The sequence below is a fragment of the Barbatula barbatula genome, assembly GCF_947034865.1.
Source record: "Barbatula barbatula genome assembly, chromosome: 13".
Lineage (NCBI taxonomy): Eukaryota > Metazoa > Chordata > Actinopteri > Cypriniformes > Nemacheilidae > Barbatula > Barbatula barbatula.
In genome coordinates, this window is record NC_136776.1 from 23,915,231 (window position 1) to 23,941,118 (window position 25,888).

General features: G+C 41.4%; 3 protein-coding genes across 9 annotated transcripts; 2 read left to right on the top strand and 1 right to left on the bottom strand.

The window, feature by feature from the left end:
- def6b (DEF6 guanine nucleotide exchange factor b) lies at window positions 1-25,880 on the bottom strand. Of its 7 annotated transcripts, none has more exons than XM_079471202.1 (18): window positions 25,829-25,874; window positions 23,993-24,160; window positions 23,355-23,463; window positions 14,722-15,077; window positions 14,441-14,601; window positions 11,873-11,916; window positions 8,195-8,298; window positions 6,822-7,004; window positions 5,701-5,841; window positions 5,432-5,611; window positions 5,129-5,356; window positions 4,907-5,053; window positions 4,715-4,823; window positions 4,038-4,336; window positions 3,675-3,841; window positions 1,143-1,341; window positions 970-1,060; window positions 1-564 (listed from the first exon to the last, which is right to left on the bottom strand). In XM_079471202.1, the coding sequence occupies exons 7-18, from the start codon at window positions 8,201-8,203 to the stop codon at window positions 395-397; spliced, it is 1,923 nt and encodes a 640-aa protein (XP_079327328.1). In that variant the 5' UTR covers window positions 8,204-8,298; window positions 11,873-11,916; window positions 14,441-14,601; window positions 14,722-15,077; window positions 23,355-23,463; window positions 23,993-24,160; window positions 25,829-25,874; the 3' UTR covers window positions 1-394. The 7 variants fall into 7 exon arrangements, with proteins under 7 accessions (XP_079327328.1, XP_079327330.1, XP_079327327.1 ...); XM_079471204.1 differs by having other exon boundaries at window positions 8,195-8,301; XM_079471201.1 differs by having other exon boundaries at window positions 23,716-24,160.
- On the top strand, window positions 8,897-10,070 carry LOC306903027 (achaete-scute homolog 3-like; the record flags this gene model as incomplete). The annotated part of the gene is made up of 1 exon (XM_079471946.1): window positions 8,897-10,070. Exon 1 carries the CDS (start codon window positions 9,453-9,455, stop codon window positions 10,068-10,070), a length of 618 nt encoding a protein of 205 aa, XP_079328072.1. The 5' UTR covers window positions 8,897-9,452.
- On the top strand, window positions 10,835-25,624 carry cacna1sa (calcium channel, voltage-dependent, L type, alpha 1S subunit, a; the record flags this gene model as incomplete). The annotated part of the gene is made up of 42 exons (XM_079471947.1): window positions 10,835-11,022; window positions 11,846-11,951; window positions 14,498-14,637; window positions 14,748-14,887; window positions 14,971-15,123; window positions 15,281-15,486; window positions 15,556-15,659; window positions 16,279-16,424; window positions 16,505-16,586; window positions 16,670-16,830; window positions 16,912-17,137; window positions 17,217-17,424; window positions 17,494-17,614; window positions 17,688-17,802; window positions 17,891-17,990; window positions 18,074-18,143; window positions 18,247-18,379; window positions 18,468-18,597; window positions 18,661-18,720; window positions 18,805-18,911; window positions 19,269-19,356; window positions 19,434-19,541; window positions 19,627-19,679; window positions 19,760-19,906; window positions 20,005-20,206; window positions 20,313-20,471; window positions 20,552-20,662; window positions 20,949-21,032; window positions 21,187-21,234; window positions 21,325-21,351; window positions 21,444-21,569; window positions 21,676-21,741; window positions 21,813-21,904; window positions 22,004-22,163; window positions 22,228-22,355; window positions 23,374-23,470; window positions 23,552-23,756; window positions 23,833-23,966; window positions 24,042-24,167; window positions 24,243-24,451; window positions 24,609-24,690; window positions 24,771-25,624. The coding sequence occupies 42 exons, from the start codon at window positions 10,835-10,837 to the stop codon at window positions 24,978-24,980; spliced, it is 5,358 nt and encodes a 1,785-aa protein (XP_079328073.1). The 3' UTR covers window positions 24,981-25,624.
- Window positions 25,881-25,888: the final 8 nt, after the last annotated feature.

Consider the following 25,888-nt stretch of genomic DNA (forward strand, 5'->3'; position numbering starts at 1 on the left):
AAGAATGGCATGATTTTAATCAGAGAAGGTCAGATTTGTCTTGTTGGTGATCTGATCAGAAATGTCTGATATAAGTTTAGATTGGTCACGTGATTGACGGGTATTTAAGTTCATTATAATGTCTGAACACACACAGACTGACAGCAGTGATTCTCCACTCATGTACAGTTTTATTTACATTCACAGCTCGATACAGAGCAGCTCATGTTCAAACACAGCACGACATCTTTTGCTGACACAGGAAACAGGAAGTTAAACCACAAGAGTTTCACTCAAATCTCCCACACGCTGCGCACCAAGACTCACCGTGATCACAACTAACACATTATTCATTTAAACGGCATTCATGTCAGGTTACACCTTTACATCACATCTATTCATCTTTACGTCAGTTTTATTGATCACCAGCATCAGATGGATTTGTGTTGTTGTAGTCCATATTGTCAGTGTGTGTGATGTTCTCCTCGCAGTCAAAGCTGTTCTGTCTGTTTATGGACTCCGTCTCACTGACAGAAGGAGAACGGACCGCAGGGACAAGAGAGCCACTGGTGGAAGATCTCCTCTCTAGAAGACAACAGACAAACGATCATATCTTTAACACTCAAGAGTTCACACAATATGGAAAGAACTGCTTTACTTTAGATTTAGAATAGAATAAGGCACTCCAAGTCTCAGTATATTGAAACCAATGTGCCAAATTTGACTCTTGATAGTCTTGGGACTTATATTACCCACAACCCCTTGCAGTTAAGAAATGCTGAGAAAGTGCGATGGTTTCTTCTTAAAATGTATGAAAATGTAAATAATCTTTCTACACATTCATATACAACAATGCATTTATTACTGCTTTCTAACATTTGAATCCCTACCTATCATTTATTGATGATAGTGTGTCCTGTCATACCTCCTTCTCAACATTGAAGTACATACTTTTTAGTGCGTAACGATAGTGTGTTTGAGTGGCCATACCTCCAGGGCAGATGGGGTGCATGAGTCGGTTCATCTGAACGTTCCAGTGTTTGACGCTGGTACTGGCCTGTCTGAGTTTACGCTGAGCGGCCTGCGGAGGAGAAGCTTTCATGAGTATAAAAGAACGCTGAAGAAACACAGACACACACAAACACACACAGTGCTGAGCTCACAGCAATGTCCTGATCCACTCGACGTCGACTCGCCCGGACTTTCTCCAGCTGATGCTGAGCCTCTCCGAGAGCATGAGTCTTCTTCTCCATCTCCTGCCGGAGCTCCTGTTTCTCTCTCTGAGTCTGAAGGAGCTGCTCTTCCTGTTCCTCCTGTAAAGCCAGAAGAGACTTCACCTTCTCCTCCTCCTCTCCCAACAGCCTGGAAAGTAATATTATCACAGTCATCTCTCTTATTAATACACATTATATCATCATATTACCATAAATACTCAGAACAATCCCCCATCTTTGTACAAGCACTCAGAATAATCGACCATGTACATCAAACACTCAGAATAATCGACCAGGTTTGCATGAACACCCAGAATAATCGTTCACCTTACCACAAACATCCAGAAAAATCGTTCACTTTACCACAAACACCCAGAATAATAGTTCACCTTACCACAAACACCCCAAATAATCGATGAGCTTTGCACAAACAATCAGAATAATCGATGAGCTTTGCACAAACAATCAGAACAATCGATGATCTTTGTACAAACAACCAGAATAATCGGCCATGTACATCAAACACCCAGAATAATCGACCAGATTTGCATGAACACCCAGAATAATCGTTCACCTTACCACAAACACCCAGAATAATCGTTCACCCTACAACAAACACCCAGAATAATCGTTCACCTTACCACAAACACCCAGAATAATCGTTCACCCTACCACAAACACCCAGAATAATCGTTCACTTTACCACAAACACCCAGAATAATCGTTCACTTTACCACAAACACCCAGAATAATCGACCAGATTTGCATGAACACCCAGAATAATCGTTCACCTTACCACAAACACCCAGAATAATCGTTCACCCTACAACAAACACCCAGAATAATCGTTCACCTTACCACAAACACCCAGAATAATCGTTCACCCTACCACAAACACCCAGAATAATCGTTCACTTTACCACAAACACCCAGAATAATCGTTCACTTTACCACAAACACCCAGAATAATCGTTCACTTTACCACAAACACCCAGAATAATCGTTCACTTTACCACAAACACCCAGAATAATCGTTCACTTTACCACAAACACCCAGAATAATCGTTCACTTTACCACAAACACCCAGAATAATCGTTCACCTTACCACAAACACCCAGAATAATCGTTCACCCTACCACAAACACCCAGAATAATCGTTCACTTTACCACAAACACCCAGAATAATCGTTCACCTTACCACAAACACCCAGAATAATCGTTCACTTTACCACAAACACCCAGAATAATCGTTCACTTTACCACAAACACCCAGAATAATCGTTCACCTTACCACAAACACCCAGAATAATCGTTCACCTTACCACAAACACCCAGAATAATGGTTCACCTTACCACAAACACCCAGAATAATCGTTCACTTTACCACAAACACCCAGAATAATCGTTCACCTTACCACAAACACCCAGAATAATCGTTCACTTTACCACAAACACCCAGAATAATCGTTCACTTTACCACAAACACCCAGAATAATCGACCAGATTTGCATGAACACCCAGAATAATCGTTCACCTTACCACAAACACCCAGAATAATCGTTCACCCTACAACAAACACCCAGAATAATCGTTCACCTTACCACAAACACCCAGAATAATCGTTCACCCTACCACAAACACCCAGAATAATCGTTCACTTTACCACAAACACCCAGAATAATCGTTCACTTTACCACAAACACCCAGAATAATCGTTCACTTTACCACAAACACCCAGAATAATCGTTCACTTTACCACAAACACTCAAAATAATTGTGAATCTCAGAGCAAATACTAAGAATAACCGTTAATTTTACCATAAATACTCTATAATAATTGTTAATCTTCGAGCAAATACCCAGAATTATTGCTTATTTTTGCACAACGACCCAGAATTTTAATTTCCTGTATGTCAGTGGTAAGAGCATTGCGTTAACACCGGCAAGGTCGTGGGTGGGGTCTCAAGGGATTGCACATACTACAGAATGTACAGAATAATGCAATATAAGTCGCTTTGGATAAAAGCGTCTGCCAAATGCGTAAATGTAGAATAATAGTCAGTTTTACCATAAATACTTAGAATAAACGTTTATATTTGCACAAATACCTAGAATAATCCTTCATTTTCTACTAAATACGCAGAATAATCATTTATTTTACCACAATTAATCGCTAAGAATAATCGAAAATATAAGCGTAAATTTGATCATAAAAACGACGTATGCTTATATTTTCAAAGCTAGATTCCTCAAGTTACAGCCAACACATGTCTCCACAAAAACAACCATTAATGATGTAACCCCGCCTCTAGCTAACGACACCTCGTCTATTTTCATTATAACGTGTGTGTGTCATATAAAAAGCATGTGGGTTGTAAGTTTCGGCAAGTTGTTTCGATCACTAATCACAACCTTTCTGTCTCTCTCTGGTAAGCAGCATCACTGTTGGTCTCTCTCTCTTTGCGTGTGTGTGTATGTACCTGGTCTGTGTGTATCTATAAGTCTCCTCCTCCTGTCGGGCTCTGATCTGTTGATCTAAAGCTTCTTGCAGTCTGTGATGAAGATCTTCTAGCTCTTTGATTCTCCTGCGCTGATGTTCAACCTCCAGGTCTTGTACAGTCACCTCTGCACGAAGATTCGCACGTGCCTGCAAACACACACATGCACTGAAGGCTGTATACGTCGCTTCGAGAGCACATTCTGCACGCTTAGATCGTTACAAAATAATTTATGTAAAATAAAAAAGTTTTTAGTTTTGAATGAAGACATTATTTTAACTTCATGGGACGTCCAGATGAAAGTTTCTGCCTTTCACACACATCACCTCCTCTCTCTCTGCTTACCTCCTGAGCCTCTTGCAGCTGTCTCTGCAGGGTCTTCTGCAGCTCCTCGTGTTGATCGAGCCTCCTCTGCTCCTCCTGCTGTAAGGAGGCTTGAGCTTGTCTCTGTGCCTCCTTAAGATGCTCCAGTTCTGCCAAATGCTCCTCGCGCTCGCCCTGCAACTCCTGCAGCCTACGCGTCTCCTCCGCCCGCAGTGCCTGCCTCCGGTTCCTCTCCACACGCAGCTCCTGCCGACGCGCCCTCAGCTCCTCGTGCAAGGAGTTCTTACCCTCCACAGACAGGCGCAGAGCTGTCTGAATCGCTGAGAGTGAGACATTAAAATGGAGGCGAAATGAGTTATACAGGAAAATTATGACAGCAGGAGCGAGACAGAAAAAGGAAGACAGGAAGAGCAAGACGGAAAGAGAAAGATGGGAAGAGGAAGAGGGGATCAACGAGGCAGGAGGAGTGTAATAAGAGGAGTGAGACTGGCGCAGGAAGACAGAATAAGTGGGAATGGAGGAGTAAGACAAAATGAGTGAGAAAAGAACAGGAAGACAGAATGAGTGAGACTGTAGCAGTGAGACAGGGCAGAAGGAAAGAACAAGAGAGGCAGGTGCTGTAATTCAGAAAGAGCGACACTGGAGCAGTGAGACAGGAGGAGTGATACAGTGCAGAAAGACAGAAGGAGTGTTTGGACCTGTAATCCACTCTTGTCTCTGTCTGGAGTCAGATGCGCTGATCTCAAATGTTTTGTTGAGGGTCTTCACACAGAACATGCATCTCTTCCCATCTCTCTCAGACAGCACCTGTCAATCACAGCAGAGGCGAAGCGTTAAACACCCACAGACGACTCAGGAGGAGACCAGACCCGTGTGACACGCCACAATACCTCAACACAGCAGTTCTGATCCATCTCGATCACACCTTTACACTCTTTACCGTCTTCATTCATGAAGTACGACAGAGAGCCGGGCTTCAGACAGAACCAGCGCTCTGTCCAGTTCCTGCGTAAATGACCTTTCTTCCACAGATAACCCTGTCACACACACACACTCAGTATTCATACACAACACATCATAACACCGTCCACACGGCCGTTTCATCATCTCACCTCCTTCAGGACGTTCCCCACTATCTCTCGATAAACCTTCTCCACTGCCATACTGACGCCCTCCCCGTCAACCCCTTGACTCCAAGCGGCGGCGTTCACCACCTGCAGCACACTCCAGACGCTCAACCCGTCCTTTGGAACGCAGTCCTGCGACAGAAACTCCTCCACGTCCACACAGTTCAACTCCACCGTCATCATGCTGCTGATCTTCCTCAACAAATACTCCACCTGCACCAATCACAAGAGCGATTGCATCATAATATCAGATCAAACATATCGTTTGGTTTCAGGCGGTCTGGTCACCTCCTCCAGCCCGAGCACGAGTGGATACCGGTCCTCCGCCAGGAAGTTGAAGAGACACCAGAGTCGTAGCGCGTCCTGATTGGACAGAACTCGGTGCGTGTCGGGACGGTAGTATTTCTTGGAGCACAGAGTCCAGCAGAGTTCATCCAACTCCTCTTTGACAAACGTTCCCTCCACCACCTGGCAACCCAACACACGGATCTCAGTTATTCCACAAGAGAAATGAAGAGAGATCTCATGTGTGATGTGGTTGTGTAATGGAGCGGCACCTTGTCCAGTATGAACTGGTTGAGGTAGGGCATGTATCCCTGACTGGACACGGGACCATCATCATCATCACTGAAGTGTCTCTCGAGGGTCGTGGGGTCATGGGGAATCCTCAAAACACTGTGAAGATTATGAGACAGAACCTACACAGGCAGTGTTGGATGTAACTATTTACCAAGTAATTAGTTACTCAAACTTAATTACTTTTCCATTAAATTCCATTAGAAAGTAAAGTAAGGGATTACTCTTATATTGTCTGTAATTTAATTACAGTTACTTCTGAAGTATATCAGAAGTATATTTTATATCATTAAATTGAATGAATTAAGAGCCGTTTCGTGTCTATACTTGAATCCCTTCACTAAGTAAGGTTGATATGGGATATAGATAAATAATTAGCAATAAGTAATTAAATACTTTTGGGAGAGAGTCATCTGCACAGTAATGTAATTACACTGTTGAAAATGTCATTAGTAACTATAAATGAATGACTTTTTCAAAGTAACCAACACTGGTCACAGGTCAGTTTCCGACATGTTTAACCTTTTTAGTTGCCAAATAGAGAGTTCAAAACATTTCAATAGATTGTCATCATTTATTACGTCTATACGAGTCTTCTGTGAAACATAGATGATATTTTGAAAATATGTGAGCATGAGGACAACTAAGCGCTAAAGAATTCTCATTCTTGGTTTTCATTTTCAAACATTCGGCAAACACAAGTACAGTCAAACCTGTACCCGCACACACACACACACACACACACACAAGCTGATGTGTTTGAAGCTGATCTTTCTAAAGCCACAAAGTGTGAGCGAGATTAACGCTGAACAAACACATTTCAGAGACATTGATAAAATAACAAATCACTTGAATAAATATAAACATATTGTACATAACGCACAACACATCACATCACGGACCACATAAACATTCTAAACGAACATTAAATTCACATTATACACATTTGAAAAACTAAAACAGAGACGGCTCTCAAGTGTTTGAAGGCAAAACCGATTAAGAACACAAACACGACTCACACATACAGTCGACTGTATCAAAACACACATCTCAACATCAGTCTGTCTCTCTCTCAGCCTGTCTGCCTGTCTGTCTGTCTCACCTTCAGTTGTGATTTGGACACTTTCCCGCTGTCCTCTGTGTCCAGAGAAGTGAAAGCGTACCAGATACTCTTCAGCAGAGCAGCTCTCAGCGCCATCATCACATCTGCACCTTTATTTCTCCTCTCAAGTCTTTCTGTGAGTCTGTCCACATCCTGCTGATGTGTTTTCAGCTTGAGCGCCACCTGTCGGCATCAAACCATCCACAGTACAGATAACAGCAGTGAGCCAACACAGACTATAGTCAGGCACATTATACTGGATTCAAATAGCATGATAGTATTAACAATACACATCCTTCAACATTTTGTATAAATGTGCAATATTTGACAATATAGTAAATTGAGGATAATAAACAATGAAACACAATTTACTGTCTTATATAAATAAACAAAAACATAGAATATTGGAATAAAATACCTATATTGAAGTGATTGATGATGATGATGTTTGTTTGACATTCGTTAAAAAAAGGAAAAATTATATAAATGAATGCCACACAGTTAAGTATGGAATGTAACAAAGTTAGTAACAATGTAGTATTTTAAATAGTTACAAGTATTTTTATATTTTAAAATATTTACAAGTGCATACTTTTACAACCCAGCTGTATGCAGAATAAAGTATTTTAGTCTGTCAGGGACATCTAATGTACAGTCCACTATAAACACTTCACACACACACACGGGTTAAAGTGTTACTGTCATCAGGTTTTCACGAGAGCACACCTGGACACAATCTCACCTGTGGAAATTCACCTCCGACATGATGTTATGATACAATCACGTCCGATCATTTCTGACAGACGGAGGAAAGCGAGTGTGTGTGAGATGTTGAGAGGTTAACGCTCAGGGCGATGTGTGTGTGTGTGTGTGTGTTCATATCCGCCACTGCTGAGAGATCTTTAAACGTGATGCTTCTTCAAAGTATTCTCAAACTCATCATGTGTCTATGTGCTTTATTAAGTAATCTGGTCGTCATTGAATAAAATCGGTTTCCCATCAGGCGTGTTTTGAACGGGACATCCAGACAATGATGACAGCGCTCTGTTACCCCGCAGCTTATCTTACCTCTAACATCAACACGCTGAATGATTCCTGTCTGTATATCCAGAAGCAATGCATTTCTTCAACATCAAGTTCTGTGTCTCTCTATGCTGTGTGTTTTGGTGTTGGACTGACAGATCTGAGATCAGTAAACAATGGTTTGCAGCTGTCTGCACCCTGCTGTAATTTCAGACTCTGACACCAAACAAAAATCCATCTCTTCCTGAGTCTCATCCTGCCTTTGAAATCTTCATGTAAGAGTATAAACACACACACACTGGTCAGAGGGGCGGAGCTACGGGTCTGCAGGTAAAGGTGTAAGAGCTCACCTGTAACATCACTGTGTGTCAGGAGATCTTCATCTGCTCATCTTCATCTCTCTCGGGTAAGAACCGTCCGGATGTTTCATGTAAAGCAGTTTATTTGTTTTGCTCTGCTAAGAGAAATGTTTTTATACAGTGAACAGTAAACTAAAGGGAAAGAGCCCTGACAACACACATACTGTACATCTGAAAAACATTGTATGCTCATCTGTGATGTGTCTCTGCTGTCAGATGTCATATAGACCTCTAGAAGACGTCTGTAAGATGTTTATGATTTAGAATGGATGTAAAACTGCTTTTTCTTAGATGTTTAGCAGATGTTTATTTTACAGCGGATGTTTTTCAGATCTTTAGCAGACATCTTACAGAAATTAAGGGGGATTTATAGACGTTAAAATTATATTTAAATAAATATTCTTCAGCGCTCTTCTATCAGCGATTTATATTTATTAATTTCTAAACAAATATTTAGAATAAAACATTTTTTTAGTGATATGTTATCTTCCACGTAACATTATTGAGCACTTTTGCCGTTGTGCCCAATGTCGACAACAGTCCCACATGCCTTTTACACAAAAGAATCTATATACTGCTTTATTTTGAAGACCAAAGACCTCAAAAACTAAAAACAATTTTAAAGCCCTTAACAGATGAGGGGAATTCCACAGAGAATGACGAGAGAGAGACATTAGACATCATTTTAACATTTGCCCTCAAGCTTTATACTCAAACAAGCGCGGATATGTTCATAAATTAAAATTAAATTGCTTAATAATATCCTGACACGGGAGTTTTATTATCTTCCTTCGTTTTTTTAAGACGAAAGTCACAAATGTTTGACTTTACATTTTTTATGAATCATGTATTGAACACATCAAAATCTGAGATCCTAATTTGCACTTGTGAGGTTTTTTGTCTGTTTGGTGAATTCATTGCCGATCCGTGTTAATTGTTAGGACCGTCCACGAGTTTATCCGGCGCGTTTGAACCTCAGTCTAAATGGTTATTATGTTAATCTGAAGTGTGTTTGAAGTCTCTGACTCTAAACCAAGTCTGTCTCTTTCTCAAAATCCTTCACAGGCTATCAAAGAGAAGCGGAAGAGGTTTTCCAAACTCCGGGGATTTAAATGAGGAGGACGATGGTGCTTCCTCGCCTCAGGAAACACAGTTTAATCCGTGTGAATACATGCGGCCTTAGATAAACTTCCCAGGGCTTGTCTTTGGGCTCCAGCTCTTGGCCTTTGATATCCCATCTCGCCTCAATATGGATACACCAGACAAGCATTGGCATCTCAGCAGGACCGGCGTACATCGTGGCATTTCGCCCTCTGCTGGATACGGAGGGAATGACAAGCACCCTCATCTTCACCCTGAACCGCTGGGTCGCTCTCTTCCTCTGTTCTTGTACCCGTCCCGCGTGGAGCAGGGAGTTTACGACGCCTCGTACTGCAGCGGGGCCACGCTGCTATCATACCTGCCGCCGTTCCACGCTGGCCTGGGTGTGTACGAATGTCCGTTTGAGCCCGCCTTCATCCAGAAGCGGAACGAGAGGGAGCGTCAGCGTGTGAAGTGCGTCAACCAGGGATACACCAAACTCCGAGATCACCTGCCGAACGGAAGCGCTGACAAACGTCTGAGCAAAGTGGAAACTCTGCGGGCGGCCATCCGCTATATCAAGTACCTACAGGGTTTGGTGGAGAAACCAGAGAGAGTAGAGGAGAACGTGGGAGCGGCATCACCTCTTTCTTTCTCTGACACCTCCTCAGAGGAGTCGGCTGGGAGTTCGAGACGTTCAGAGGGCAAAAGGGTCACTACGCCCAAAAAAGCCCTGAAATCAACACTACACCCCGATTCTGCTCTTGAACTCTCTGTGCTCGTGTGAACTGTGCTTTTGTACCCTCTCTTAATTCAAATAAAAATAAATTATACTTGAAGTTGAACTGTTATTCGTTTTGTAAATCTTTTTTCAGGATTAACAAGGAAAACAAGTCAAGGTCATTTCCAGTCAAACACAAACACAGGAGCACAATAGAAATTGTCTTGTGCATAATGTGCAAAGTTGATTTTGTGTCATCGTGACACTTTCATGACAACCTTCCCGATGCTTATGCTTAATGTCTGTTATGCAAAATATAATTTCTTATTTGGACACGTCTTTGATTTGATCGGAGACTCAATAAGAATGGAGTCAACGAGAGAAGGCTGTAAGGTGAAACCAAAGATCACAGCGTGATTTATCTTTGATCTCATCTGGCAACTTATTGGTTTGCCAGCACGGTGATGTCACATTCTCCAAATACAGTAAGCCAATGGGATCGTTCCAAGTTATGCCCGTGTTGTATCATGTCTCTTTGTCCCTTTATGTCTACGTGAATATGACCGTGTGCTACTCTGTTGTCCTCTAACACACACACACAGTTCAACTGAGTGACATGCATTGTCTATATTTATATTTGAAGTCAGCTGCACTGCTAACGGAGAGCGAGAGAAGTGTACTCGGTGACTTATAGACGGGGAAGCCAATGGTGTTAAAACGTTAATTATAGAGTCCTGAGATCCCCACAGAAAGGACATTGGAAAAATTACAGAATTCTAAAACTTTACAACTGAATACTTGATCTCCAGAATTCCTGTTCTGATCTGATCATGGAGGGAGGCGGCGATGCAACCATGACCTCCTTCATCATGGATGAGGAGACTCTCAAGAGAAAACAGAGAGAAAAACTGAAGAAACTCCAGGCCACGGGCGGTAACCCGCGACCTGCTCGATCCCTCCTCTTCCTCACGCTGAAGAACCCTTTCCGCAAGGCCTGTATCAGCATCGTTGAGTGGAAGTATCCTTTAACACCTCTGAAATGTGTTTTCAAACTAAATTATGATTTTACACAGTTTAAACAGTAAGTGGGTTAGCAAATAATTTACCGAATTGTAAGTTATTAAAAATGCAATATGTAACTTGTTTCTGTTGCAAATAAACAAAAAGCAGCAAATAAACAATCAGTGTTTAAACTGTCCTTATCTTAACATGGTTTAAAACAGAAGCCTTATAACACTGATTCATAAATGGAGATTTTGGTTTGCATTTCGCTGGAATGTCAGGTTTTTCAACCTTGTATATGGAGTTTTATATTTCAAGCAGACGATAGTGTCAACTGCAGCTTTAAAGTGTCTCAGAGACAGTTTTCAACATTATTGTGATTGAACTTAAATTAAAAAGAGACCAAAAGCAATTGTTAAAAGACAAAATTGTTCTCAGTTTCTAAATGAAAAATGATTGGTTAATAAATGACTGGTATAGTCATGATCTATCATGTGGACAGTGAAAGTATTCATAAAAGTTCAAAATAAAACTCAGCGGTCAGTATTTCTATCAACTAAATGATGGAATAAAGTCCAGTAAGAGCTCAATTATGTGTTGTTTGTGTGTGTCGGTGTTTAAGCCCAACGCTCTGATATTCTAAGAGAGAGAACAGCTGTTCTATTAGCCTGCTCGCTAAATACAGACATGTTAAGCTCAGTGAATGTCAGCACAGTGACAATGCAGACATACACTACAGAAACACTTTCTCTGCCTTCACACTTAAAGAGAGAATCTACTGATGTAATGTCAGTACTCTCCTCAAATCCGTGATTTTTCCCTAAAGGTGTGTGTGTCAGACCGTTTGAAATCATCATCCTCCTCACCATCTTTGCAAACTGTGTAGCTCTGGCTGTTTTCCTGCCGATGCCTGAAGAAGATACAAACAACACCAACAGTAACCTGGTGAGAGTCTCACGTTCAACACAACATAAATTTATGAACCTGTCATGATTCTGCCGCATCATGTCATGTTTCTCTTGGTCTAGTGGCAGGATCATGACAGAACCTCATGCTTAATATGGAGAGAGGCAATTATTGTCCTTATGGCTTGCCATACACTCTCTCCGGTCTCGTCTCTGTTCTCGCCCTCTCGTCTCTTCATTAGTGTCCCTCTTGATTTGTTTCCTTATTTAATGCCCCATGTGTCTTCGGTCTTGTGCTGGATCATTGTGTGATGTTATCCTTGTCACCCGCCTTGTCCTGTATTGTTACGTAAATCTAGTCTAGTCGAGTCGAGTCGAGCCCTTGTGGGTTTTTGTTTTGTATTTATTATTAAATGTCCTTTGTTAACCCATTACCAGCTGTCTGCGCTTGGGTCCTCTGTCCTTGTTCCCTCACTGTTCACGACAGAACCTTATATGAATCTCGATCTAGAGTATCTGGCCTTATATGAATCACAATCTATAGTCTCTACCCTTACATAATATAAATCACAATCTGGAGTATCTGTCCTTACATAATATAACACACAATCTATAGTCGCTGCCCTTACATAATATAAATCACAATCTGGAGTATCTGCCCTTATATGAATCACAATCTATAGTCGCTGCCCTTACATAATATAAATCACAATCTATAGTCGCTGCCCTTATATGAATCACAATCTATAGTCGCTGCCCTTATATGTATCACAATCTAAAGTCTCTGCCCTTACATAATATAAATCACAATCTATAGTCACTGCCCTTATATGAATCACAATCTAAAGTCTCTGCCCTTACATAATATAAATCCCAATCTAGAGTATCTGCCCTTATATGAATCACAATCTATAGTCGCTGCCCTTATATGTATCACAATCTAAAGTCTCTGCCCTTACATAATATAAATCACAATCTATAGTCACTGCCCTTATATGTATCACAATCTAAAGTCTCTGCCCTTACATAATATAAATCACAATCTATAGTCGCTGCCCTTACATAATATAAATCCCAATCTAGAGTATCTGCCCTTATATGAATCACAATCTATAGTCGCTGCCCTTATATGTATCACAATCTAAAGTCTCTGCCCTTACATAATATAAATCACAATCTATAGTCGCTGCCCTTACATAATATAAATCACAATCTATAGTCGCTGCCCTTATATGTATCACAATCTAAAGTCTCTGCCCTTACATAATATAAATCACAATCTATAGTCGCTGCCCTTACATAATATAAATCACAATCTATAGTCGCTGCCCTTACATAATATAAATCACAATCTATAGTCGCTGCCCTTACATAATATAAATCACAATCTATAGTCGCTGCCCTTACATAATATAAATCACAATCTATAGTCGCTGCCCTTACATAATATAAATCACAATCTATAGTCGCTGCCCTTACATAATATAAATCACAATCTATAGTCGCTGCTCTTACATAATGTTCTAACTGTAACATTTTTGTTCTAACTGTATATCCTCCACTTGCTAATTGCACTTCTGGTTAGACCTAAACTACATTTCCTTACACTGTCCTTGTATATGTGTAATGACAATAAAGTTGAATCTAATCTAATCATCTAATCTAATAATATAAATCACAATCTATACTCTCTGCCATTACAGTATGATATCATTTAAAGTTTTGAGTGAACTATCACTTTAATCCGTTGTCTTTGCCCTCATACACATCACTCCATAGGCCCTCCCTTCATGAAATTGAACCTCAGTCTTTAAATTTTAGTACCCTTACATACTTTACACTCTTAGACTCAGCATATAGACCAAATAAAACAGACTTCTCAATGGCAAATGTTGAACCCAAGATTTTGTTCCCATTAAAGACCCTGTTTAAAGAGCTCTGACATTTTAAAGCCTCTAAGCAGAATGATTGATGCTGGTATTCATTCCACTAAACCCCTGTAAGTGTGTTTGTGTGCTGTGACCTTGACACAAGTGACTGAAGGAAACAGGTGATTCAAACGTAAGGCGTTCGGCTTGAATGTGTGGTGGTTTCAAAATTAGCCACACGCTAACCGTAACCAGGACGCTTTTATCACTGTGGTATGATTTAAAGGATGTGGTGGTTTATAATATAATATTTCAGTTTGTTAGTAGTGTAATCTACAGCAGAGTATTGGATCTTTGTAAGAAGGCTTGCAATAAAAATATTAAGTAGTAAAGAACTCTATATCTGTCTGTCTGTTTAAAAAAACACTAATAGTAGGTGCCATGCTGACTATAAAGTTCTCAGTGACTGTTTAAGAATCATTTTCTGAATGCCTTTTCTGAAACCAGAGGAGACCAAGAGTCCGTCGCATCTCTTCACCGCATTCCCACAAAACTCTGAACGTGTCAGTGTGGATATCTGCCAGAATGTACTGAGACATGCTGAGACAGATATTCAAAGTCAAAACAAAACGAGAAAAGCACCACAGACGCAAATACCTACGTGAGTGTTGTTGTGCTGACAGCTTCATTCATCTCAATGTTTTGTGTGTGTTCGCAGGAGAGTCTGGAGTACATTTTCCTCATCATATTCACTACGGAATGTTTCCTGAAGATCGTGGCGTATGGACTTCTCTTTCACGCCGATGCATATTTACGGAACTGCTGGAATATATTAGACTTTGTCATTGTGACTATGGGGTAAAATAAACACACACACACACACACACACTTCCTATATTACTATAATATTATGAATGCTTAGCATGACACGTGTTCACATACTTGTGTGTTGTTGTGATCTCGCTCAGGTTGTTCACTATAGTGGTGGACTTCATCAATAACATCAGCGGTGTGGAGGCTCCAGTGGAACAGAAGGGAGGGTTCGATATGAAGGCTCTCAGAGCGTTTCGAGTCCTGCGGCCCCTGCGGCTCGTCTCCGGGGTCCCCAGTGAGTCACCATCACCTGTATCTGCTCATCTCTCTCATATCTCTCTCGTGTGTTAGCTCATTAAAGTGTAATGACTCCTCCAGGCCTGCAGGTGGTGATGAGCTCCGTTCTCAAGTCCATGTTGCCTCTGTTTCACATCTCCCTGCTGGTGTTCTTCATGGTCACCATCTACGCCATCATCGGCCTGGAGCTGTTTAAATGCAAAATGCATAAAACGTGTTATTATGTTGGCACAGGTGAGACGGGTAAATGCACTCATGTTAGATAAGCCTCAAAAAAGACTGAGCAAGTGTCATCTACAAACAGATGAAGCACATAACTAACTAAATAAACCATTTCAAAGTGCATTTTTTAATTCAAATTTAATGTAATATTGTATTTGTTCTGTAACAGATATCATCGCGACGGTAGAGAATGAGAAGGCGTCTCCGTGCGCTCAGGCTGGTAACGGACGGCGCTGTACTCTGAACGGAAGCGAGTGTCTTGGGGGATGGCCCGGGCCCAATAACGGCATCACACATTTTGATAATCTGGGTTTCTCTATGCTCACTGTGTATCAGTGTATCACCACACAGGGCTGGACAGATGTTCTGTATTGGGTCAGTAAATCTCATCTTGACCCTCACAGATGTTTGAATGATGTCTGATGGCAGGTCTTGTTTTCTCAGGTGAACGATGCGATCGGAATGGAGTGGCCATGGCTGTATTTCGTCACCTTGATTCTGTTGGGTTCGTTCTTCATCCTCAATCTGGTTCTGGGGGTTCTGTGCGGGTCAGTCTGTCTGCAGATGTTTCTGTCACAAAATCTGCTATATAAAATTAAATTGACAGCTTCTAACAACGCTTTACCAATTAAAGTTGTGGATACTGTTCCTAATGTAGGGCGGTCACAAATATAAAATAATCATCTCATCGCAATTATGTCAGAAAACCGTAATTATTGTAAAACCTTATAAAACAAGGATGATCTGCAATCTGAACTTTACATCCACCGTCCTCCATCTGCGCTCACTGTTAAATTCGAATGATATTTTGTCATCATTTGAGTTGGATCAGATTTGTATTTACACATTCCACATTAGCTGCATCTACACAGCAAGACGACATCATCTTCACATCCTCAGTTTAAAATGTAAGAGATTGTAGATTATAAAAATAACCAATTATATTTGCTATTTGATGCTATTTTAATATTCTTGTGAGGATTGTTACGTTACTGTATTGTTTTTTATTTTATAATATGGTGTTAAAGACAAATACATATTCTACATACTTTTGCATTATTTTGGTATTATGATGACTTGATATTGTGAAAACTTGAATGAGCAGCCAAACCTCCGACTTGTTATGTGCTGGCCGTACTAGACCTTTCCCCCTGTTTGTCTCTCTAGCGAGTTCACTAAAGAGCGAGAAAAGAGTTCTCGGAGCGGAGAGTATCAGCAGTTACGAGAGACGCAACAGTTGGATGAGGATCTGAAGGGATATATGGATTGGATCACGCAGGCAGAAGTCATGGACAATGACCAGGAGGGCCAAGGTGCTCAACACACAGTTTTCACGGGTCAACACTCGTATTGGGCTTGAATGGTCCGAGACTGACCTAGGTGTGTTTGACAGGTCTTCTTCCACTGCAGAAGGACGGATCGGAAACAGAAAGCCTTTATGAGTTGGACGGACTGAACAAACTCATGTATTACGTGTGAGTACTGCTGAAAACCAATGAGAATATTCCCAACAGGATTCGATTTTTATTTCATTGCCTTGGGTTTCTGTGTATTTCAGTCGACATGCACGTCGCTGGAACCGTTTTTTCAGGAGGAAGTGTCGCGTCTGGGTGAAGTCCAGACTTTTCTATTGGCTGGTGATATTGCTGGTGTTCTTCAACACTTTGGCCATTGCCACTGAACACCATCAGCAGTCACAATCCCTCACTAACTTCCAAGGTTCTGTTCTGTCGACATCATTCTTGCATGTCCAACAAGCCGCTGTTTTACGTAGCATAACAGATTGTTTTGCTTCCACAGACAACACCAATAAAGTGCTGCTGTCTCTGTTCGCGGTGGAGATGTTTCTGAAGATGTACGCCATGGGACTGCCATCTTACTTCATGTCTCTGTTTAACCGTTTCGACTGCTTTGTGGTGTCTGTAGGAGTCCTGGAGCTCATTCTGGTACGCATGGACATCATGTCCGTCATGGGGATCTCCATACTGCGATGCATACGACTGCTGCGTCTCATCAAAGTCACCAGGTGCTTCGTTCACACCGAAACCCAAATGAAGTCTCGTGAACTTTGAAGGATCTGCCTCCTGAGTGTATTTGTGTTTTAGGCACTGGACGACCCTCAGTAATCTAGTGGCATCGCTCTTAAACTCAGTGCGTTCCATCGCCTCTCTCCTCCTTCTGCTCTTCCTCTTCATTGTCATCTTCGCTCTGCTCGGCATGCAGGTGTTTGGCGGAAAATTCAATTTTCCAGACGACAAAGTGCGACGCAGCAACTTTGACGATTTCCCTCAAGCGCTCATCACGGTTTTCCAGGTGATTCGTGTTGTGAACATTGAGCTGTTTAGCTCACATCAGATTCCTCCTAACAAATCTGTGTTTCAGATCCTGACGGGTGAGGACTGGAATTCTGTCATGTATGATGGAATCATGGCTCACGGAGGTCCGGCCGTGCCTGGAATACTAGTCAGCATTTACTTCATCATCCTGTTCATCTGTGGAAACTGTATCCGTTCATGCAGAATCAGAAATGTTTCTTCAGCACGAATTCTGTGTTTTTCTTGAGTAATGAACCTCAGATATCCTCTTGAACGTGTTCTTGGCCATTGCTGTGGATAACCTGGCAGAGGCCGAGAGTTTGACCTCTGCCCAGAAAGAGAAGGCAGAAGAGAAGAGACAGAAAAAACTTCTCAGGTGAGATCAAGGAACATAGAAAAGCAGTTTAATCTCCAGCAAAACTCTTTAAGTGAACACTTCCGGTGTTTTTGGTTTGTTTGTGCAGGGAAAATCTTCCTGATAAGGGTGAGGAGGAAAAAGCACTTTTGGCAAAGAAACTGGCTGAGCAGAGAGCCAAAATCGAAGGAATTCCCACTACAGCTAAAGTAACACGTCAAAAGCCAGAAATACACACAGATCGAAAAAAAACAACCTTCAGATTTTTTTACATTTCACTGTTTTTTTGCAGCTCAGAGTGGACGAATTTGAATCCAATGTAAACGAGATTAAAGATCCGTTTCCACCGGCTGATTTTCCAGGTGAGGTGAACGCCATTTTCAGATGCGTTCACACAAGAACATCGACCTTTGAAAATGTGCAAACTTTTCCCATACTTCTGCATGACACTCACTCATTGCCTAGGTGATGATGAAGAGGAGGAGCCAGAGATTCCCACCAGTCCCCGGCCTCGTCCAATGGCAGACCTACAGCTGAAGGAGACGGTTGTGCCCATGCCGGAGGCCAGTTCCTTCTTTATCTTCGGCCCGCAGAATAAGTACAATCTCACCTGCCATTCTGTCACATAAAACAAATCATTTTGGGTTTCTGGTTCATTATCTGTTTATTTCTGACTCTCCGCTCAGGGTCCGCAAACTCTCCCATCGCATCATCAACGCCACGACCTTCACCAACATCATCCTCCTCTTCATCCTGCTCAGCAGCATCTCATTGGCTGCTGAGGACCCCATCGACCCCATGTCCTTCAAGAACCAGGTAAGAGATCCATACCCATCCCATGTGCACCTGACGTAACCTTTAACCTCTCGGGTGCTGCAGGTTCTGGCGTACGCTGATATCGTCTTCACTTCGGTGTTCACGGCAGAGATCGTGCTGAAGGTGAGCACAGAGTTCTGATCGGCGGATTTCTTGTGTTTTGAGGTGTATTTCCTGTGGTTTGATCTGTTCCTCTGTTCACTGTAGATGACCACATACGGCGCATTCTTACACAAGGGCTCCTTCTGCCGAAACTCCTTCAACATATTAGACCTGATCGTTGTGGGGGTTTCCCTGCTGTCCATGGGAATGGAGTGAGATTTGAGTCCAATTTTACATTCCAAGATTACATTAGATAACAAAATATCAAACCATTTGCCATGGAATTGACTTTATACGTCAAGAGTCTTTAGCAAAAGTCTTTAATCATTAAGCATTTAGATTTAACATTATAGCATTGAATGGACATCCTGTTGAAAAAACATGCATATGCCGGTTAGCCAGGTCTTGAAGCACGATAGCTGGTTTGTGCTGTTTAAGCTGGATATTTGCTGGTTAACATTCCTAACCAGCAAATGCAGTTTTTTCAACCGGGATGCCTTTTCTTTTTTGTTAGAAGATGGATCTCAAACGTGGTTTTGTAAAGTGTCAGTCCTCATGTCTCTCTACAGGTCGAGTGCCATCTCAGTAGTTAAGATCCTCAGAGTCCTGAGAGTACTGAGACCTTTAAGAGCCATAAACAGAGCTAAAGGTCTTAAGGTGAGTTATCTCAACGTTTTCTTTTTCAGATTTACCGTGAGAACAGTGTTTCTCAGTCTGTCTTTGTCATCTATTAGCATGTTGTCCAGTGTGTGTTTGTGGCCATCAAGACCATCGGCAACATCGTTTTAGTCACAATGCTCCTGGATTTCATGTTTGCCTGCATTGGAGTTCAGCTTTTCAAGGTTCAAATCTTACATTTCCATATTAGAAATGAGGTAAATATTTGGAGAAATTGATGATTTCTCGTGATGTTTGTGTCTTTTTAAGGGGAAACTTTACGCTTGCACAGATCCGCTGAAAATGACAGAGCCAGAATGCAAGTACGGTTGAACGTTCGCTCTTCCTACTTTAAGAGTTTTAATGAAATGTCAACGATTTTCGCTGTCTGTGATTCTTTCAGAGGAACATTCATAAAACATCAAGAGAATGCTCTTCATGACATGGTTCTCAGTAAGCGTGAGTGGATCAACAGCGACTTGAACTTTGATAACATTCTGAACGGCATGCTGGCGCTCTTCACCGTCTCAACATTCGAAGGCTGGCCAAAGTATGTCTACAAAGACGGTTCACCAAAATTTGAAAATACCCTCATGTCGTCACAGATGAATCATGAATAAATAATTTTATGTAAAAATGCCTGTACAGGTTATTGTATAAAGCCATCGATTCAAATCTGGAGGATGTCGGCCCTGTTTACAACAACCGCGTTGAGATTTCCATCTTTTTCATCGTCTACCTCATCCTCATTGCCTTCTTCATGATGAACATCTTTGTGGGTTTTGTTATCGTCACGTTTCAGGAACAGGGAGAGCAGGAGTATAAAAACTGTGAGCTGGACAAAAATCAGGTACCAAACACCAGACACATGATGTATAAAGACTCCAGACCATAACACATACACTGTACATGAATGCATATGTATGTATGTGTGTGTGTGTGTGTGTTTGTTTTAGCGTCAGTGCGTCCAGTATGCCCTGAAGGCCCGACCTTTGAGATGCTACATCCCAAAGAACCCGTATCAGTACCAGGTGTGGTACATCGTGACGTCGTGTTACTTTGAGTACCTGATGTTTCTCCTCATCATGCTTAACACCATGTGTCTGGGGATGCAGGTGAGGATCAATGATGACAAATGTTGTAAAATCGAAGTGTGCTGAATGTGTTTAACCGTGTTTTTTTTTCTTTCCCTCAGCACTGTAATCAGTCGGATCACATCACTCATTTGTCCGACATGCTGAACGTCATCTTCACTGTCCTGTTTACAGTAGAGATGATCCTCAAAGTTGGTGCCTTCAAAGCTAAGGTGAGCTTAAGTTTATTCAGATTGCTTTCTAAAACACAAGATAATTACTACTAATAAATACTAATAGTTGAAGAAACTGATGCTGCGTCCCAATTAGCCTACTTATACTATAACCTTACTGTTTTTGTTATGGAAAAGTATTTACATTTAATGCGTTCCAAAACTATGTATGGATTGGGACATACTCACACGAAATGAAAGTGGCCATTGTTGCCTAGATGACAATGTGATTCCTGTGAACTGGAATTGGGATGCAGCTTGAGTGTTTTGTTTCTCTCTCTGACAGGGTTATTTCGGCGACCCCTGGAACGTCTTTGATTTCGTAATCGTGGTTGGCAGCATTGTTGATGTCATGCTAAGTGAAATTGATGTACGTTTCCAGTGAAATGAGCTTTTTGTGTCTGTTATAAAACCAGCAATGAATTCACATTCCCCATGTCAGATGCTTGATTCCACATTATTATAGCATTTGAATCCCTTGTAGTTCTTGGCAGTGTCCGACTTTGGTTGTTTCTCTTTCCCAGGCAGCTCTTGCGGCTCAGGGTGGATTGTACTGTCTCACTGGATGCTCTGTAAATATCCACAAACATTTCTGTGAACGTTATATGCCATCGCCATTCAACAACAACAACAAATCATTCATTCATTCTCTCTCTTTTCAGGAAGTAAACCCCATGCAGGTCATAGCCGTAAGTTTTAGATTCATCGTGTTTGTTCTACATAAGATAATTTGTGTCGGTGTTATCTTAAGGTTTCACTTGTTCATCTGTTTGCTCTTCAGGACTCTGAGAACATGAGCGTGTCCATCACATTGTTCAGACTCTTCCGCGTCATGCGTCTAGTGAAGCTGCTGAATCGTTTCGAGGGGATTAGGAATCTGCTGTGGACCTTCATCAAATCATTTCAGGTCTGACGGTCCACTGCATCATTATGATGTTACAGTAAACGTAGAGAGCAGTGTTGTGACATCACTGGTTTTTGCTGACGACAGCAACTGAAATGTTGTTTTTCAGGCTTTGCCGTACGTGGCGCTCCTCATCGTCATGTTGTTCTTCATCTACGCCGTCATTGGCATGCAGGTAAATCGCATACACTGACTTATGTGTGTATCAGCGTATACCAATTGGATGTTGTGTGTGTTTTCCCTCAGGTGTTTGGAAAAATTGCACTAATAGACGGAAGCGTGATCAACCGCAACAGCAACTTCCAGACGTTTCCTCAGGCTGTGCTGCTGTTGTTCAGGTCAGACGCAGGTGTGAATGCTCTGCTGCCAAAACACAATGTGACCGCAGCGTCTGCGTGTGTCCGAGTATGTTTATGAAGAGATACATGTGTTTCCAGGAGCACAACAGGTGAAGAGTGGCAAGAGATTATGTTGGGCTGTCTGTACGGTCAGCGCTGTGACCCGAAGTCTGATTACCTGCCTGGAGAGGAGTACACCTGCGGCTCTGGATTCGCCGTTTTGTACTTCATGAGTTTTTACATGCTGTGTGCGTTCCTGGTAGGTATCTCCTCTTTCATTTCTTCTTTCGCTTGAGCATATAACTAATTTTGCTCTTTCCTAGATCATCAACCTGTTTGTGGCTGTGATCATGGACAACTTTGATTATCTGACCCGTGATTGGTCGATTCTGGGGCCGCATCATTTGGACGAGTTTAAGAAGATCTGGGCTGAATACGACCCAGAGGCCACGTAAGTCATCAAGCCTATGATTTCTGTTATATTGTAAAAGAGAGGCTTGTACAAAATGTGCGTGATCCTTCATATTATTATAGTGGTAAACCTATTTGTATTAAAACTACTGCTGGAGTAGTTTAAAATTTAGATTCGCATTAATCGCATGATTTTTATGTTTAATTTATTGTTAAGTAGTGTATTGTGCACTTTTATTTCTAAAGTACTGCTTATTTGAACAAAAGTGAAATAAACAAATAATGTGCTTTTTTACAACTGTGTTTCCTTTACATAGTAGAAGCTAACAATTTTAACTTAAAACCTTTTTGACAGTCTAACATTACAATAATTTTTCAGACCTTAAAACCTTGAACTCGCAATAAATTAATGAAACAATGAATTCGCACTTGAAAAAATATAATTTATAGCAATATGATATCGCAGTACTAAGCATGTCGCAAATCTTTTTTAATAGCAATCAAATCATATTGTGGTTTAAGTATCGTGATCGTAGCGCATTGCGATTCTTACCCTATCACTAAAAGTAACTATTTTTCACCATGAGCCGGTTGGAAATCGATTATAATATGTGACAAAACAAAGCCGGTTAAGATGTGAACTGAATCGCAATACATGTTTTGAACAGCAGGGGACGCTGTGTTTACTGCAAACTTAAACGTGATATTAAAGCTGATATTTGTTAAAGTAAAATGTTAAAAATCCAAGAAAAGCAAAGACAGTCTTATTTTTTTATATTAAATAAACTTTTGTATTATACATTTTTGTAGTTTTGTAATTTGTTTCAAAATTGCAGTTTGGTTTTGTAATTTGACATAAAATATATTTTTATTTGACGAAGAAATGTGGTGCATTTGAAAAATAATACAAGGGCACTCATTCATTTCTAATTTGTCTCAACTCATTTTGTACAAATTTACCATATTGTGAGATTAGAATCGTGAAATGCTGAGTGAATTATTTTGCAATAACAAAAGCAATACAAGCTGAATCACATACCGTGATGTTTGTTCTGAAGGGGGCGCATTAAACATCTGGATGTTGTGACGTTGCTGAGGAGAATCCAGCCGCCTCTTGGGTTCGGAAAGTTCTGCCCTCATCGAGTCGCCTGCAAGGTGAGACAAATTATATCATAAAAAATACAAACAAATGGATTTATTCCCATCACTAATCTTTTTCAACACGTTTGTTTCCAGAGACTCATTTCCATGAACATGCCGCTAAACAGCGACGGAACAGTAACGTTTAATGCCACTCTATTTTCTCTGGTGCGCACGGCGCTGAAAATTAAAACCGAAGGTAACTTTGAGCAGGCCAATGAGGAGCTGCGAGCAATTATCAAGAAGATCTGGAAGCGTACCAGTATGAAACTGCTTGATCAGGTCATTCCACCGATCGGAGGTCAGCGATCATGCCAATAAAGTCATTAGCAAGTAGGAATACGGCCATTGGTATCATCAATGTCTCTTTGTTGTAGATGATGAGGTCACAGTGGGAAAGTTTTACGCCACGTTCCTGATCCAGGACCATCTCAGGAAGTTCATGAAGCGACAGGAGGAATATTACGGATACCAGCCGAATAAGAAGAACAAAAACACCACGGAGATACAGGTGACACGTCTCTCTCCGTCTCTTACCGCGTCTAACAGCGCGATACGGCAGTTATGATGTATTTGTTGTTTTCAGGCGGGTCTGAGGAGCATCGAGGAAGAAGTCGCTCCTGAACTGCAGCGGGCGATCTCTGGAGATCTTCTCAATGATGAGGAAATGGACCGAGCCATGGATGAAGCCGCAGAGGAGGGGATCTACAGGGTGGGTGGAGAAAGAACTTTGTTAAATGTACAACCAGCTTTACCCTCTCTTATATGTCTCACATTGTGCGTTCAGAGAGCAGGTGGCCTGTTTGGTAACCATGTGAATCCATTCTCTATGGAGAGAGGAACAACCATGCCCACCCAGGTGACCAGCCAGCGCCCCCTACAGATCGCAGACAGCAGAGCAGAGGAGACCGAAGCCTCGCCCGGCTCAGCCTCATACCTGACTTACCACGCTAACTTTAATAACAACAACACAAACAATAACAAGAGCAGACGGAGGTGAGAGCGATGGAACATAATGATGGACATAACAAAATTGTTATTTAAAAACCTAATTTGAATAAAACTACAATATTATTTACACCTTGACTTAAGCTTAAGTCATACTGAACGCCTCTATTGATTATGATGATGAAGCTCTGTCTTGGTTCGTCAGATGTGAACTTCACCTCCCATCATGCATCAGTGCATCAACCCAGTATGGTCCTGTCAGTGCAGCTGAATTCCTCATTCTAGAGGTGACACGTCTGTTAGAGACAAACAGTAGGAGACATTTCCATTATTTGTCAAGGGATTCAAGTGTTTTTCTGTGTTTCAGACTCTGTCTGCTGGTGGTTTGAAGAGTCTGGCCAGCGACTGCCAGTTTGTGTCCGTAACAAAAGCAGAGATGGCCGAAGCCCTGCACATGGACCTCGACATGTTCGAGAGAAACTCTGCATCCATTCTTAATGAACGTAAAGGACAGTCTGTGTTCAGAGAGAGAAACACAACAACATCTCGACTATATGTTACACGCTGCCAAGTGTAATAAGGACTTTGGTTGAAGCGGGCATTCAGTCATCTGGACTCTGACACAAGATTAATGAAGCCAGTACTGCCATAGTGTGTAAAGTACTCTAGACAAGTTGACCAATAATAGTTTTTTATTCACAGCGTGGTCTGTTTGAATACTTGATTCTGATTGGCTGAAAGGTGTGCATTAAAACCGTTTAATGCACGGGTAGTTCCGGTCAGTTTGATTACATCTGAAATTAACTGACATAAATTACTGGCATTTTCACCTGTGTGGTCCAAAATTACACTACAAACATCAATAACATCTTTAACTTGGCAAATTACTATAAGCGGGATAAACCACAGCTTGCCATGCATGAAAGTATTTTAATGCGCTTTGCGTCGGGTTGTTCTTAAAACCCTTTAATGCACGGCTAGCTGTGGTTTGTTTGTACCTTACTTATTGATGGCAAACATGCACAAAATTGCTTAAGTAAGGTTGCGATGAATAGGCGTACAACGTTACAATTCCAATCCTATAGATTATTATACTAACAGTCACCTCATACCGTGTATTTCCTTAAATCTTCATGCTAATATGTTTAACCCTCAAACTGCTTGCAATGCAATGTGCAAAACTGCAAGAAACGTCATTAAAGTTGAATTATTCTAAAATGTAAACATTGTGTCCTTATTTATTTTGCGTGTCCTTGTTGAATATCAAAGATACCGTTTTTATATCTAGTGATATTTCTGCGCTAATTAGATTACACGTCAGAAATTAAACACCTCAGTAAAGTATTATCTTTCACATTTTAATCATAATCATTGTTTAACTTTATAAACTCTGGTGTACATTTGTCGTCAGATGTAAACTTTTACCTCAGCAGCTCAGCTCTGCGCGCGCTTGCCGCCCTCCACACCGGCCTCGAGTGAGTGAGT

Excerpts from the sequence above, each read along its gene's own strand:
- def6b (XM_079471200.1), bottom strand. Across the intron at positions 5,842-6,821 it reads TGTCCAAATCACAACTGAAG|GTTCTGTCTCATAATCTTCA; the intron begins GTGAGACAGACA and ends CTGCCTGTGTAG. Across the intron at positions 565-969 it reads GCACCCCATCTGCCCTGGAG|AGAGGAGATCTTCCACCAGT; the intron begins GTATGGCCACTC and ends GTTGTCTTCTAG.